Source organism: Drosophila subpulchrella, unplaced genomic scaffold (genome assembly GCF_014743375.2).
Source record: "Drosophila subpulchrella strain 33 F10 #4 breed RU33 unplaced genomic scaffold, RU_Dsub_v1.1 Primary Assembly Seq354, whole genome shotgun sequence".
In the NCBI taxonomy this organism is placed as follows: Eukaryota; Metazoa; Arthropoda; class Insecta; order Diptera; family Drosophilidae; genus Drosophila; species Drosophila subpulchrella.
Window position 1 is genome coordinate 8,085,948 of NW_023665577.1, and position 16,561 is coordinate 8,102,508.

At 42.0% G+C, this 16,561-nt stretch overlaps 2 protein-coding genes across 3 annotated transcripts in view; both read right to left on the bottom strand.

Annotated features, from left to right (window-relative positions):
- The window catches only part of LOC119560842 (FERM, ARHGEF and pleckstrin domain-containing protein 2), a 29,469-nt gene extending 27,765 nt beyond the window's left edge, over positions 1-1,704 (bottom strand). For both annotated transcript variants that reach the window (XM_037874496.1, XM_037874495.1), the window contains exon 1: positions 961-1,704. In XM_037874496.1, coding sequence (XP_037730424.1) covers positions 961-1,212 — 252 coding nt within the window. In that variant the 5' untranslated portion in view covers positions 1,213-1,704. The remainder of the gene's footprint in view (positions 1-960) is intronic.
- An 8,935-nt stretch (positions 1,705-10,639) lies between these two features.
- LOC119560609 (replication factor C subunit 1) lies at positions 10,640-14,906 on the bottom strand. Its single transcript, XM_037874143.1, has 4 exons — positions 14,791-14,906; positions 13,404-14,725; positions 11,639-12,481; positions 10,640-11,563 (listed from the first exon to the last, which is right to left on the bottom strand). The coding sequence occupies exons 1-4, from the start codon at positions 14,797-14,799 to the stop codon at positions 10,786-10,788; spliced, it is 2,952 nt and encodes a 983-aa protein (XP_037730071.1). The 5' UTR covers positions 14,800-14,906; the 3' UTR covers positions 10,640-10,785.
- Between the last annotated feature and the right edge of the window lie 1,655 nt (positions 14,907-16,561).

A 16,561-nucleotide genomic window follows, 5' to 3' on the forward strand; every position in this document is an offset into this window, starting at 1 on the left:
ATACACGTAGATAAAATAAGAGTATACTAGATTCGTCAAAAAGTATGTAACAGGAGGAAGAGTTTCCGACCCTATAAAGTATACATATTCTTGAAAGCCTAGTCGATCCAACAATGTCCGTATGAACGCCGTGATCTCGGAAACTATAAAAGCTACAAAGTTGGGCTTAAACATGAAGATTCTAGAAATTCCTGCGCCCAAGAGAGATTCCAGCGCAAGATTGATTCAGCAAAGTGCCACGACTACTGTAACGCCCACAAGCCGCCCACAACTGTGTCGCCCACATTTTCAAAGAATAAAATTTAAAAAAAGATGTATTTTATTCCGCTTTATTCGGCACGCCGGTTGTTAAAATTTCAGCCTTAGTTTATAAGTAACGACCAGATAGGTTGTAATTTCAAACAAAACAAGAGAAAGCGCTATAGTAGATGGTTTCGACTCAGCTAAAGAGAACGCGAGAGAGATGGAAATATGCGTGCAGCAAGTCGGCTGTTTCCGAGATTGCACATGCCATCTATTGTTTATTCCTTTATTTAGTTATAACTTTTTAATGAATTGTCCGATTTTAATCATTTTTGGCATGTGGATGGGTATTGATAACAACTTCCAAAATGTGGGCGCTAGACAGGACCTAGCGTTATGGGCGTAAAACTCCGATGAAACAAACTTGCGATGCGCAGGAAGCCATCTGCCGAATCTTCATGCTTAATACCAAAATTCTAGCTCTTATAGTTAGCGAGGTCCCAGCGTTCATACGGACAGACAGACATGGCATGATCGATTCGTCTAGTGATCTTGATCTAGAATATATATCCTTTATAAGGTCGGAAACGTTTCCTTCTACCTGTTACATACTTTTCGACGAATCTTATGTAACCTTTTACTCTACGAGTAACGTGTACAAAAATGTAACATGTAATGGCTTAACGAAACATAAAATGTAATAAACACAAAGCTCACCTGTACTTGGAACATGGTGATCGAGTCGTCCAGCATCTGGATGCGAACAGTCAGTTTCTTCCCGCCTCGGTGCCGTGGAGTGGAAGGAGTGCCATCCACCCCGGAAGGAGTGCTGAGGGAGTGCGTCATGCGACCTCCGGACAGACCACCCACCGGATGAGCCCCACCTCCTCCCGTGGAGAGATCATAGTGTCTTCCTCCTCCTCCGCCGCCGGCGGATCGAGAGGCTGTGCCCATGTCGGCCAGGGACATTTTGTAGACGAGAATCTTGCTTACCACTGGGTTGAAACTGGCTGAGGATGTGGCATAGAATTAACCTGATGTGTTCCTAGTTCCTCTTTTGTGGATCTGTTGTCTTCGCTGACGCTTGTACTAAATACTTCAACTTGGAATGGTACTGCGTTCGTTTCGTTTGTCTCGTTAATTGAATTGCTCAGCTGGCTCTGTTTATTTCTCTTATTGTCTGTGCAAGTGCTTAATTCAATTTCAATTCGTTGCCAGAAAAGAACAATAACTAAAAATTTGAAGCTGCAACTCCACACACGCCCTTACGCACATATGGTTCACATTTGCTTCGTTTGCGGTTCCAATAGTTCCTCTTGAGATCGAAAGTCCGAACTCAACCGCTTCTGGCATAATTTTCTTTTGGTTGGGCTGAATTTATTTTTTAGGCGCATTAACATTTACAACAAGCATGTGTGGCACTGGGTTTCCTCATCGTAGTTCCTCTGGATTTGGCATCGTTCCCCTACAAGAATTGGAAGGAGAGCATCGTGTTAGTCATAATCTTAATTGATTTCAAAATGAATGTGCGGAAAATAATTGGAAGAATTTAAAGGGGAATGTTTATCGGTTTTTCGAAAAAAGAAATTGCTGATAGGAAGGGTAGATGCAGATGGAGAATATATTTACTTAACATGTTATTCAAAATAAAACCAAGTACAAACAACAATTTTTGGGTCTTTATTTTAAATCGTTATGCCATTTATATGACAAATGGGATAATCGTCTTAGAAATGTATATACCATCAAAAAATGTAGGCTGTTTCCAACGTATAACCGTTTCAGAAAGATAGTCATTAGCCGGTTTTTCAATACAATTTCTCGCTTATCAAAATAATAAATGACACAATAGAAGTGGGCGATAATCTTCCTCTTCGACTCAATGAAAATAAAAACCATAAGGCCCGAACAATAACCCAAAAAAAAGTGACTATCTGGAAATTATTTAAAACATTTAAAGCTTATAAACACTAACACCAACACTTAAATTGAGAAATGGAAGAGAGAAATTAGTAGGCCACCTGTGAAAATAAATAAGCTTATCAAAAGCGACCTACGGGGCCTAAACAAGAGAAATGGGTTTGGGTGGAAAGGCGGCAAATCAAATGGGACTACTTTTTCTGCTTCTTGTTTCTCTTGTGCCGCTTGTCTTGGCCGATCAAGTTTGACGGGCCCCGAAAAGCCTACCCACGTGGACAGCCCACGTTCCAAGAAATTAAACAAGAAAAGAGTACAACTCCAAACTTGAAGTCATCGCCAACCTACATAAAAAATATAGATAGAGCGGCGCCAATTATGCTGTGGGCAGGCCATAGAAGATAGGCAGAAAAAGTAATAATAAAACGTGGAAAAATTATGAAGAAACTGCCATTTGCCAAGAAGCATTTATTTATGTCTTGACTCGTAAATTTGAATGCGAACGTGGCCGGCTGGCTGTCAATTCGCTAGATACAGGATGCCTGTCCCATCCATAGGATTGAATGGGGCGTGAAATGTGTGAATTTACGATGCGATACGAGTCCCTTGTAAAAATACAGTCAGGTTGAAGGAGACACTATAAAGCATATGCTGGCATGATAACCAAACTCGACGCGTTCAATGAACCGCAGACTTTTCGGGCAGCCATTCATGGAACAGGGTCTACTGCTGCTGCGATAACGAACCTCTATCTGCAGGGAGCAAAGAAACTCTTTCTCATGCATGCATGCACCATGTCTATACGAACTTAAGTAGCATATATGCTCTTCAGTTTGGCTGCTCAGTTCGCATAAGTCACGTTTTGTCATAAATAATACAAATGATTAGCATGTGCTCATAAAGAACGTTGGATACATGCTTAGAGAATAAATGCATGTTCTTGCCAAGCATCTAGCATTGCTAATTGGGGGATCAATAATAGAACAATGATATACTCATAGGAACTATGAACAAAAGTAGTCTTATCAGAGTAGAACTTTTCCCTAAAAACAGAAGCAACATCATTTAGTTAAAATTGAAAACATTGAAGTTAAGTTGCTAAAATTTCAAAGCCAAGGCAGTATTCTAAATAATAAAATAAATACTTCCAGTAAGTAATTGTGAGAAATCCTGTTTAACTAGGCGAGACCTACATAACGTGATTCTTTGTCATAAAAACCCAAAGCGGTCATCACTCGGACGAACTCTTAATATTAATGATCTGCGGATCTTATCGACTTATGGAAGCTGTCCTGGGAGCCAACTACATAGTAATTGCAAATCGCAGAATGAGGTTGAAGCACCGCTATATGAGACATGTTTGGCTCTGACCAAATCCGTTTGGCCAAGTGTCCACCTATTTATTCCATAACTACGACGCCTTATTGGCTGCATACCTCACTGCATTCCGGGGCTCAAATTGGCGAATGATGCGCCCCATCTGCCGTAAATCTGTCCGTCTTAATCACTGGCAGCCCAAGTTGAGCACAGAGTTAGTCGTTTGTCAAGTAAAGTTTAACAAGTTTCTAAGTACAGGAGATGGAAGTTTCTGCCTCCTGCTTATGTATCTTTCGTGCTTCTTCGTATCAGTATCTATGTGCTGCATTGTGCGAGTGTGTGTGACCCAGAAAGTTGTGCGAGCTGGTAACCCATCAAAGTTTTATGACTTTTATATGCTGTCGAGTGACATAAATTCATGGTTTATTAATTAAGTTTCGTTGCCATTGTAGGTGAGTGGGAGAAGGTCGGGAATGGGGCTTGGTCCCTTGTGGAACAGTTCAGGGAAAAGTTAAAACTTTGTTCAACCGTGATAATAAATAGTAATTATAAGTTACTTTCATCGGTTCCCTTATAAGTTATTAGTGTATCTAAATGCTTCTCCTAACTAAACAAAATGCCCAATTGCCCATATCAGGCATTTTAACAAAGTTTTCTTTTCAATTGGTCTTGCTCCTCCGCCTTTTTTCATATTCACTTCATAAATTCATATATGTATGCATATTAACCAACTCAACTTTCAATTTGGGCAATCGCAATCTTGAACTTAATTTCATTGATCTATTCAAAGTTACTTTCATCGGTTCCCTTATAAGTTATTAGTGTATCTAAATGCTTCTCCTAACTAAACAAAATGCCCAATTGCCCATATCAGGCATTTTAACAAAGTTTTCTTTTCAATTGGTCTTGCTCCTCCGCCTTTTTTCATATTCACTTCATAAATTCATATATGTATGCATATTAACCAACTCAACTTTCAATTTGGGCAATCGCAATCTTGAACTTAATTTCATTGATCTATTTGGAATACGTAATGCATCTCAATTAAAATGTATCTCCACCATCTTTCATAATTCTCCAGCGACTGCTGCGAGTTGAAGAGATGAATCACTTGGAGATTTCTTCGAAAAATAAGGCAGGCAAATGGGGAACAGGCCAAAGCCCGAGGAACAACAATTGCAGCTGGGTGTTTGTATAGTGCCAAAGAAAGAAAAATTAAAACTTCAACGAAAAAATCTTTTTTACATCCCACATGGTACATGGAACATGGGCTTCTCGTCCATCTCCCCTGCACCTCGTGCATTTTTTTCACGTTTTACAGTGGGTTAAAAATAAAATGCACACACAGAATTGATGTGCGAGTATGTGAGTATAAAAGGATGATGCACTCCGCTTGTCTGTCAGTCAGCCGGGGTTTTCTTGTAGTTGTAGTAGCAACTGGCAGCAAGTCAGTGCGTTTCAAAGTCAACTCTTTTTAGGCGTCGGCACAGCCTTTAGTGCAGTTCATTAAAATATTTATTTAAAGTCCCCCGCCTAACATACCCGTACCGAACAACCACAGGCAGTTGCCCTTTTATATGACTCGGCTCTTTGTTTATTTCACTGTATACAGCCTTTCTTTATGGCACACACTTGGGGAAAAGGGGTACGAAAGCAGAACAAGATACGTGGAGAGACATGTGTGGCAAAATTTTTGCCTGAGCCAGCCCCTTCGTCGTCTGGCTTTTCTTCTTGTCAGCAGATAATATTCCCTGGAATCTTCAGAATCGCTTAATTGCTATCTGCGCTCGATGTGAGCGGCCATCCCATAGAATTCGTTGTTCGATATAATGCACTGCTTGAATTTTATTATAATTATCTTGAAGTGGATCTGTACTTTGTTTAGTTAGAGGCTTGCTTAACTAGCAGCTTACTTAACAAGCCTTCCTTTGATTCAAGCTATCAGCCGCAAAAAATGCTTTCCAAGATACGTAACGTCTGCACTTTATCGAATCATTTGCGAATTTTCACCACAAACCACGACTCCAAGAAAAACATGAAGAAGAAATAAACTCACTAACAACCACAAAAAACCGCAATAGAAACGTCGAATGCGACTGTATCTGTGTGGAAATCAATTAGTATTGTCACAGGTAGCTCGCAGATACCCCGGTACACACAGATATATCGCATATGAACAAGGCGTGCACAGTGCGAAATGGAAAATAAAGCTCACTGACAAACAAACCAAGTGACAGCTGGACAAGACTTTGACTGAACAAACAAGTGGCTATGGGTATTGATTAGACAGCGAACCAGCCCCATGCCACCCCTCCCGCCTTACGAAAATCTAGTGCCAACAACTTGAATGGAATTTACAACAAATTATGGCAATTTGCTGAACAAAGCTCGATAAAAGCCATCTAGAGATTGCAAAAATCATGTGCAAGGAAAAGGAAAAGATAAAAGTTCTTGAGATTGGAGTGCTATCTTGACATAGGCCCCTTGACTTACATTTTTAGAGAGCATGCTCTACGAACGATTTAACGTTATCCACAGGGATTTTCACACATGTTATACAAATGTATATTATAGCAATAAGAGCAATACTTTATTTTTTTTTAAATTTTCTAAAAAGATAAATACATTTCCTCAACAGACAATTTCTTTCAATTTAATAGATTAGTGGTGTTGCTGATTTCTGTTGGTAGGGATTATCTGGAAGTCACTGTACCGAAGCACATTAACTGTGCTTAATTTATATGCAGCACATGACAGGCCGTGGACACCAGATACATTTTGATTTTCAAGCTGCCCAAAAAGGAAATGGAAATGGTTTTATGCTTTGACCAAAACCAGAAAACCTGCTAGCGAGTGTAAATCACTGCCGAGACAACAAATTTCAATTAAACTACCGAAAAACAAAGGAGAACGAGGGTGGAACGAGTCCAACGGGTTCCGACCACCCTCGTTTTATTATTTGTTCATCGCTTTTCCCCGGCTTACATGGGACGGAAAAAAACACAGAAAGCTAACAAAGCGAATTGAGATCGCAAATAAAATATGTATAGGCTGTGAGCATGGCTACATGGCATGGAAGTTGGCCGGCAACTTAATTTAGCCGGGCCCAATGCGGCTGTCAGCGCACTTTGTGTGTAGTATCTGTGTATCTCTGAGATACAACGACATATACAGTCTCCGATGTCCACTGTTGACCCATTTCATCTGCACGATTAACTCGTTCTCTGGTAGTCAGCAATCCAAGTCAAGTCGGCCTCTATTTCTATCTTATCTTTAATTTTAAACTCTGCATCCGTGTGGTTTCTACAACTATTGCCATATGTAGACTAAAATATCGCAAGCATGTGAGATTCAACACAAAAACTGAATGGGTCTTAACAGTAATTATTGAGAATTTATCCAATATGTATGTATGTATCACTATCAGAATTAAATTCAGTAAATTGCAATTTACAAATTTTGAAAATAATATATTATTAAGAGTCCAATTGAAGAGCACACAATTTTCCTTTAATACTCCATATGAAATCTGCTGGATTTGAGGTATTTGCAAGTTGAGAGCAAATTGTGACTTTTTCCGTTTTTCCTATTTTTATGCCCATGACTTGTAGGGTAAAGGGGTATTGAAATTCATTGTAAAAAATTAAATCCCATAAAGTATATATGTTCCTGATCAGGATCACTAACCGAGTCGATCTAGCCATGTCCATCCAGCCGTGTGTCTTGGAAATTATAAGAGCTAAGAGCATTAAGATTTTACATGCAGATTCCTAAGTGCTTGTTCCAAAGCAAATATGGTACTCTGTTTTGTTCAGTATTACAAACAGTTTTTCAAATCGGGCCATTGATTCAAATGTTAAGGCTTTCACCTCCGTGTTGAGTTCTATCATTTACCCACTAACTTTCCTAGTACTGAATATATTTAGAGAACCTAGTGCAAAACGTGTAAACTGAGACTTTGACTCGACCCAAAGAGCTCCCTTGATGATGTCAGAAGGGCGGTTGAGTTGCCAAAAAACGAACAATGCTAACAAACGGGTATTTTTATCGGCTTCGGTTCCGTTCGCTCCAGTCAAGTGTGTTGTCGCTGGCTTATCTCTGACGCCCCCACCCCCTCCGCCCCTCGCCTACTCCAGGCACACAAATGCACCCTGTTCAGCTGATAAGGAGGCCATGTAAGCGGTGCGTATAAATGGAGAACCAGTAAACGTTTCTATGAGGCGAATAAACCACATACCGAAGTTTTTTATCTTTTGTATCCTTTATAGGCAGTGCAATTCGTTAAATTCTGTCAAAATACTGCCTCCTAAAACATATCCTAAAAGGCAACAAGGTCATTTCATGCAGTAAAGACGGTTCTTCATTCCTCAACGTTTATCTATTCAATTTCTGACTGATGCTGCTGCAGTCTAGATAAAGATACAGAACCGTATATGAACCGAGTAACATTATTCCTGTTATCAGCAACGTTTTCCATTTACCGATGTGTCTGGGTTCAGTTTTGGTTATTTTGCAGAGCAAGATTTGTGGGTCTCGTCACTATGCAAATAAAGATACGAGTTGCGGAATTCGAAAATGGGCTGACCTCATGAAGCGATAGAATTGAAGCGTCCAATAAGGCGGAAAATAACAAAAAGCTGCCTTTTAGCAGACTTGCGAGCAATTTGAAAGGGAAACCCATTGAAAATTCAGCATTCTCACGCAGGACGAGAGCAAAAGAAAGGGACAAAGTGGGCGGGGTGGGGTGGTAAGTGGGTGGGCCGTTGGTGGCAAGTCAAACAAATGCAATGACCTGAATTTGGAGCGTTGTGTGCAGGGAAATGTGAAAACGGGCGATAAGGAGATGGAAAGGATGTGGGTGAGATGCGATGGTAGTTATATTTCAAAACAAACCTATATTTGCACCAATTTAAAAGAACTAGTTTTAAGATCTGTTAAATGCACACTATAAATGCTACTCTTCACTTTGAGTAAATATCCTGAATACCTTTTGAATACAATAAGAGAGTGCAGCTAGAACCCCGTATATCTCAATCTTTTATGCACAACCCCCCTTCCCCCACCCCTTTATCACCTGCCCCTCTAGCACTTTAATGCCATTTGGGCCCACACTGCGAGTGTTAAAAAGGTAAACATGTGTTGCCAAAACACGGAGCCGAAGCCCCCCGAATGGAAAGTAACGGCACAAGGCGCGGCACCTGTTTACCGAAAAGGAAGAGGAAGACGGCCGAAAAACCCTGGCTCTTTGTCGGGAGCATGTATGTATGCGTGCGTGCGCTGGGAGGCTGTGTGTGTGTGTGTCCTTGTGCCTGGCCCAACAACAACAACAATGGGGAGGGCGCTCAAAAAGGGGGCGTGGGAGGGGGAGCAAAGTCTACACTTGCCTTCTCTCTTTCTCTTTCTGTCGCCCAGCTCAGCAGCGTTGTATCGGTATGCGTGCGCGGCTGGGGTCGTGTGTGTGTGTGTGCTGGAATTTACGTGCTTATTGAATTTTCAGCGCAGCGAGTTGCGCAAAAACGAAGAAAACCCGTTGAGTTTCACGCTTTGAACTACAATTAATTTCAATTTAATTAAGAGCGCGACGACAGGCTGGAATTGCTCATTTTCTGGGTGTTGTTTTTCGCCGAGCTGCGCCCTTTACACGGACGCAGATACACACTCACACACACTGGCGCGCGTAAGCCGAGAATTTTCAGTGCGAAAATCTTACAACTCCGTCGAGTTGTCGCGGCTGATAAACTTGAAGAAATCGAGTGGATCGCGCACTCTCGCAGTTATTCGGTCGGTTGGAGTTTCCCGCACATGCTGTCCTCTGATTTTTCCAGCAATTTTTGCTGCATTTTCCGCTGCCTCCGTACGTGCAGTCCGTTCGCGCTGACTTCGGGGAAAAAACTCACAGATACTTTGGCGCTACTAGGGGGTAGAGGTGGAGATACATCGATGGAGTTATCGATGAACTGGAACTATCGGTGCCTTACAGCGACCATCGATATCTGAACGTTTTTCTAACACAATGTTAGGATAAAATGTTTCTGTAACAGCGGCAAAGGAGTGAAATTCTGTTAGGACTTAAGGAATTTCAAGCTGTTACTCGATAGGGATGTGTAAAATTTTAAGAGATCGATATTTTCTTTAAAATATTTATATCGATATTTCTTGGCCCACAGTTATGAAAGTCGATAACGTTAGTTTATAAAAAATACAAGTTAACATCAAAAGAACTCATAAACTGCAATGTCGGAGGTGTTATAGAAATATATCCGGCCGAAATTCGGAAGAAAATAAGACAGGGCGGCTTGGCAATTGATCTTTGAGTTAAAACATGAAAACGTACAATATGCTACTGTTTCCGCATTTTAAAGACCTTTAGCGTTAGCTGCACTTTATTTGGAAAGTTATATACGTACTTTATTTCCTTTACCTTACCATTGTTTTTAAAGTTAATTATGCTTACTGGTGATACTAAAATGTTACAGAGTTGCCACGGCTTTTAAATGAAATAAAGTGGCATCTTTGGTTTTCAGCGATTCAACAGCCTCGAGGTTGTTGGATTGCTAAAAGTTCTGAAAATTGAAGTTGTATGGAGAAGCTGATAAACAGCTGACCAAAACAACAATTCAGCAACTGAACAGTTTAGGGAATACCCTAAATGTGATGTTAATATCAAATACCATTTAATTTGTTTACATTTTTAAACCTTTGCTTTTAGAGTAAACTCAGGTGCTTACATAGGTAATGATAACATGCTTATTTTAAATTTTCCTGATACAGCAGAGGTTAAATGAATTTTGAATGTTATTCTAAAACAATATGAAAATAAAATTGTTATTTTAAAATTTAAATTATTGTTCATTGTTCCGAAATTTTGATATCAAAAAGGATATAATAAAATTACCTAATATTTACTTTTATCCAGGTAATATTAAAATTAGCATTCCGGAAGTACACAAGATTTGATCAGAGAGACTGCGATCAATTGTCACCCTTGAGGCCCATATTTCCCAAATTGATAGGAAAGGTGAACGGACAAAGCGTTTTTAATGGCCGAATGACGCAAAACATTGAGCATGCCTCAAATACTAAGCTTTTTAGTGCATTGGAAACCATTTTCTAAAATGTAACCTGTTAATGTCGATGGTTTACTTTTCGAAATTTTGATGTAATGCTTTAGGATCCTTGAAAATCGAGGTATTTATTGATACATATTAGATATTTTCAACAGTACAAACAACGGACCGCCTGTGTCGACCATTAGAAAGAAAGCTAAAAAAAAATCAATCGATCAATTCAAAAAAATCATAGACCTTTCTACTTCTTTGCCTTGGCCTTGGGCTTCGAGGCCGCGGAAGATGTTGTTTTTTTGGAACCACCAGCCGATTTGGAAGTACTGGGCTTCTTTTTGGCTTTGATCAAGCCATCTAGTTCAAGGTTGTCTTTATCTTCATCGTCTTCTGATGAGATGTGACCCCCAGCACCGTCTTCTTCTCCTTGACCATCGTCCAAGTAATCCTCATCACCTCCACTAGCCTCCGCTTTCTTTTTTTTGATGCCAGCTTGAGCGGAATACGAGTATGCCAAAACTTCCTTGTTGTAGGATCGGGTTAGGGCTGCCTTTACTCTCCCATCCACTGCATCCAAGGGTGATTTTTTTCCCGGCCAGGATGTGAGCTCGACCAGCGAGTCTAGATCCTCGCGGAGCAGGTGGTAATCCTTCATAACCTCAAGTGCAGCAGAGACACCTTCCTGTCCATCTTTCGCGAGCGGTCGAGCAATATTATCCAGCAGGAAAGGGGCATAATCCAGCCTCACAGATAGCCTTGATCCAGAGGTGCAGACTCTAGTATGATCGTGCAGTTCCTGGGCAAGTCTGGCCCGCTTCCCAGATTTGGAATTCTTGCCCAGCCACCCGGGAAAGTTGATCTGTCCAGTGAAGTGGCCGCACATGTGCTCGCCAGGCAGCACCGAGCTGAAAAAGGCTTGAGTGGGCAGCAGACTCCAGGCAGAGTTCGCACGAATGCGCTTGTCGATAAGGTCGCCCAAGCTAAGAGCATCTGCCGTGGCCGCAACCTTGGCCAATACATCTTTTCTGTAAGAAGCGAAGATGGTGAATATTTGTTGTTGTATCCCAAAAAGGCAATCGGTAAGTTATCCCTCTACTTACTTGTTTCCCTGTGGTGAGACCTGAAGGTAGTTTTGCTGTACAAAGAGCGGGGCTAGACTGTAGTCGTGGAAAAAGAGGTCGCTCTTGTCGGCCAGGGACATGTGCTTGTGCTCATCTGCCGTGAAGACCTTTCGAACCACTTCCCAGGGTCCTAACTTAAGATCCTTGCTGGCAACTTGTTGCCCTGATTTGGCGGTAGTGTCTTCCTTGGCGCTTAGCAGGGCAATATGGTTGATGGATTGCCGGATATCATTGTTGGTGGCTGCTATGATTTCCTCCACTTTTGCTGGTGAAATCTTCACCTTCTCCTTAAAACAGATGCTCATGATTTTTCCCTTGATCTGCTCGAGACGCGGCCTCTGGAATCGCAGATCGTAGCAGTAGTTGACCAGCGATCGGATTTTCGGATGGTTGCGATCATTACACATGCAAATGATCGGGATGGAGCTATCCTTGATCAAGGCGATCAGCTCCTGCATTCCACCGCGATCCTCGTTTCCGGCCATGCCATCCACCTCGTCCATAATGAGCACGTGCTTGCGAGAGACCGCCTGCCCTTGGCCGCTAAAGTAGCCGGAGAGGGATTTGTTGCTCAGAAGGGTGGAAACTTCTTCCTTGAGCAAGCGTTTGCTCCGGGTGTCGGAGGCGTTGAACTCCACAGCATCGAAGCCCAATTCTTTCACCACCAGAGTCGCTGTAGTGGTCTTTCCAATTCCAGGGGGTCCTGATAGCAGGGCCGCCTTGTAGAAACTACCGTCGTCGTTCTTGGCCCAAGGATTGGGTCGTTGGGGCTTCTTATTTCCGTCATGGTTCACATACCACTTGGACAACCAGTTCATCAGTCTGGAACATAAGGTTAAATTAGTAAATCAACAACATTAAAAAGAAATCAAATTTATAATATTATTATTAAATTAAATTTTTATTTTTAAAAACAATAAAAAGCAACTCTATAGTTCTCTACTATTAGATACCCGAAACTCTGTACACCATTTCTATATAGACATCTGCTCATAGATGGCGCCAGTCCACTTGTGTTGACGCAGCTCACTCTAATGAACCGAGCGCCGCCTAACGGTAAACATAGTTAACTCATATATTTTAAAATAAAAGTTGGGTTGGTACGATTTTTGGATTGTACATATTTAGGTACTGAAAAATTTATTCGATTTTAAGTTACACTGCAATAAAATTTTTAAATGACCGCGCTGGTTAGATTTTAGAGATATGGGTGTTACAGTGGGTGGCACTTGCCTGTAACAACGGGTATAAAAATTGAATAGCAGAAAATTACCTATGGGACGTTCCATATAAACAGTTTATTCTTTTTTTTAGAAGCGACGTGAACCGCAATGTACAAATATACCAATTTTGTCCATATTATACCTCTTTTAGCATGAACGATTTATCAAACATTCGATTTTTTTTTGGAAAATATAATAAATTACTTTCAAAGTCCCACAATTGAAACTAAGCTTATTTAATTTATAGCTTTTTTGGGAAAATGTAACGGTCTTCTTTCAGACCGACCTCTAGCTATATTCCTTTAAACTTAAACAAGAAGAAAGATACCCGTAACGCTGCTTCAAATTTAATTTAAAAGAAAATTTCAGAACCTTATATCTGGGCGGCCCACACTGCCCACGCGAGCACCACCTAGCGGGGGGCAGCGGTACCACTGACCATGCAATGACATAATTATTGCTTGATTATCCAGGGCCCAATACAATTGATTATTACTTTTCTTAATTTGTTAGTCACTTACTTGGTCACGTTGCTGGCGGCTCCTGCCTGGCCAACGATTTCTTTGATATTCATGGGCTTGTGTTTGTCCACCCAGGCCATGCCGACCACGTCCTGGACCTTTGGTTCGGCAGTCCTTGCCACTGGAGCCTTCTGTTCCTGCGAGCTAGGCTCCTTCTTTACTTTCAGGGTAACAGCTGGCACATCATCCTGCTCTTCCTTCTTTATCTTGGAGAGAGTGCGTTCTTCCTTGATTTTATGTTTTGGAGCATCGTGCTTCTCACTACTTTTAGATTTTGTGTCTTCCTTTTCCTCCTTTACCTTGGACTTGCTAGAAGCCTTGACCTCATTTTTCTCACTTTCCTTGGAGCTATGCTCCGCTTTGGGGCTCTTCTTCTCCTCCTTAACCTGTTTAGCTAGCCCAGATTTCTCCCTGATGAGGTCGAACAGGCCATCCTCGCTCAAAATGGGTATGTTCAGTTCTTCCGCCACAGCCAGTTTCTTTGGTCCCGCCTCTTCACCTACGACAAGGTACTTAAGTTTCTTACCCACCACCGTCATCACCCTTCCGCCGTACTCCTTGATCACTGCCTCTGCCTCCTCGCGCTCCATGGACTCCAGGACACCGGTGACCACAAAGGTCAGTCCACTGAGGCAATCCTTGGCACCCTTGGGGATTTCCTTGCTACCAGGATTCAGGCAGGCACTGCGGTTTTTGTACTTCTGGTAGAGAACGGCGGTCATGCGTTTCCGTTCGTGACGCTCTTCGTCGTTTAGGATACTGGATTCCAGATCTGCTGGAGGCTTCTCCTTCTTCGCACGCGGAGTGGAGGCTTTGGATTTGGTGGGCTTGGCTTTGGTCGGTTCTGGACTGCTTTTCTTGGCCCTTTTGGGGGACGGGGATCTTCTGCGAGGTGATGAAACCTTTTCCTCCTTGACACTCTCCTCCAGATCTACTTCCATTAAACTCCGGTCTATGTCTTCATTCTCGAACTCGAGGACCGCCTTGGTCTTTGGTTTGGGCACCACCACCCGCTTGGTTTCGCCACCAAAGAGTTCCGAAGGATCCACGTGCCTTTTCAGCTTGGAGAGCGTCGGTTTCTGGCCATTCCTGGCCTTTTTGGCCTCCGGTTCCGGTGTGGCCGACACCACATCGTCCTCGCTGGATGTCGCCTTGGAGGCCTTGCGTTTCTTGGTATCCGGGGGACTGGTGGCCACATCTTCCTCGTCGCTGGATATGATCAGGGCCTTCCGGCGTTTTGGCGCCTTCGATGGCGTCTCTTCGTTTTCGTCTTCCGCCTTTTTCGGCTTCGCGGGCAACCGCTTGAAGAAGGAGTCGATGCCCTGGAACGGGATATTTGGGTAAATGAAGATCTGTCTGTGCATCTGGTTAACTGTCAGCCACTTACGCGTTGCATTACGCCAGTTATTGTGTGTTTTTGAAGGTGAGCTGCAAATTTCGGGGAGCAATGTTATTATATATGTATCTAAGCCTATCGGAATATCGATATTTCGTCGGGTTTCCGCAGTGTGACCGGGCCATTACGATGATAAGCACCTTATTTTGCTTGAGTAAAAATTAATTTAACAATAAAAGTTTCTTACAAAATTAAAAAGAGATAGGAAAGTTTGTCATAACAATTTTGTTGCGGTCATTTCTTATAATATTTATTTTGGTCAACAAGTTAGTGTTGCTCAGAACCTTTAGTAAAGACATAGCCCATAATCAAGTGACAGCGCCGGTGTAGAGCTACCAGATGGTAAAATAAACTTTAGTACAAGGGTTATCCGTCTTAAGGTTTTGAAAACTCCATAGGCAATAAAAAATAATTTAATAGAAAAGAAAGCCCAACAACAATTAGTTATTACGGCTCCCTTTTTATTTAAGAATTTCTATGTATGTACATATAAATTTCCCTGCGAGACCTTTCGTTTCGTTGAGAAATATACCTTACTATTTAAAACAAGGAAGAACGCTATTGTCGAGTACCTCGACTATCAGATATCCGTTACTCAGCTAAAGGGTCCAAAGGGAAATGGAGATATGCAAGCAGCAAATGCGCCAACTATCGGCGGTAGACAGGTTTAAGCGTTATGGGCGTTAGAGCGTATTGTATCAATCGATAGCTATTGACGAGACCAATTCAATTCAGTTAAAATTTTTTATCTAGCATGAAAATTGTGGGCGCCACAGGTTTGGCCGGCTTGTGGGCGTTAGAGTGGGCGTGGCATGTTCGCGTAACAAAGTTGCGCTGCGTTTAAGGCTAAGAAATCTAAATCTGAGATTCCAATTGTCTATCTTTGATAGTTTCCGAGATATCCACGTTCATACTTACCATTTTTTAAAGTTTGTGGGCGTTAAAGTGGGCGTGGCAAACTTTTTTTGGGTCAATCGATAGGTATTGATAAGAGCAATACATTTCAGTTAAAATTTGTATTCTAGCATCAAAACTGTATGAGCCACAGTTTTAAGCGGTTTGTGGGCGTTAGAGTGGGCGTGGCACGCTGCTGAAACAAACTTGCTGCATAAGAAGCTCAGGAATCTGCACGCCAAATCTCAATAGCCTAGCTCTTATAGTTTCCGAGATCTCAGCGTTCATCCGGACGGACGGACGGACGGACAGATGGACATGCTTAGATCGACTCGGCTAGTGATCTTGATCAAGAATATATATACTTTATGGGGTCGGAAACGCTTCCTTCTGCCTGTTACATACTTTCCGACGAATCTAGTATACCCTTTTACTCTACGAGTAACGGGTATAATAAATGTCGATCTGCTTTTAAGAAAATGTTCAACTCAGATGAGAACGTCAGAATTCTCTCTGTGTATATGTAGTAGTCGCCTTCGCACACTCTCCAGGTGCGCGATCGCCACTATGTGAACTGCCGTCCACAGTGATATACATTCTGGATAAGGATCACTAGCCAAGTCGATCTAGCCATGTCCGTCTGTCGGTATAAACGCTGAGAACTCGGAATCTATAAAAGCAAGAAAGTTGGGTTGGCATGTAGATTCTTGAGCTTCTTGCGGAGCGCAAGTTTGTTTCAGTAGGGTGCCACGCCCAATCAAACGCCCACAAACTCCCATTTAAAACAAACATTTAAATGAGACTTTGTTTCGGTTATCAATGTCCAACTGCATGGCAAACAAGAAAGGAAGTTAACTTCGGCAAGCCG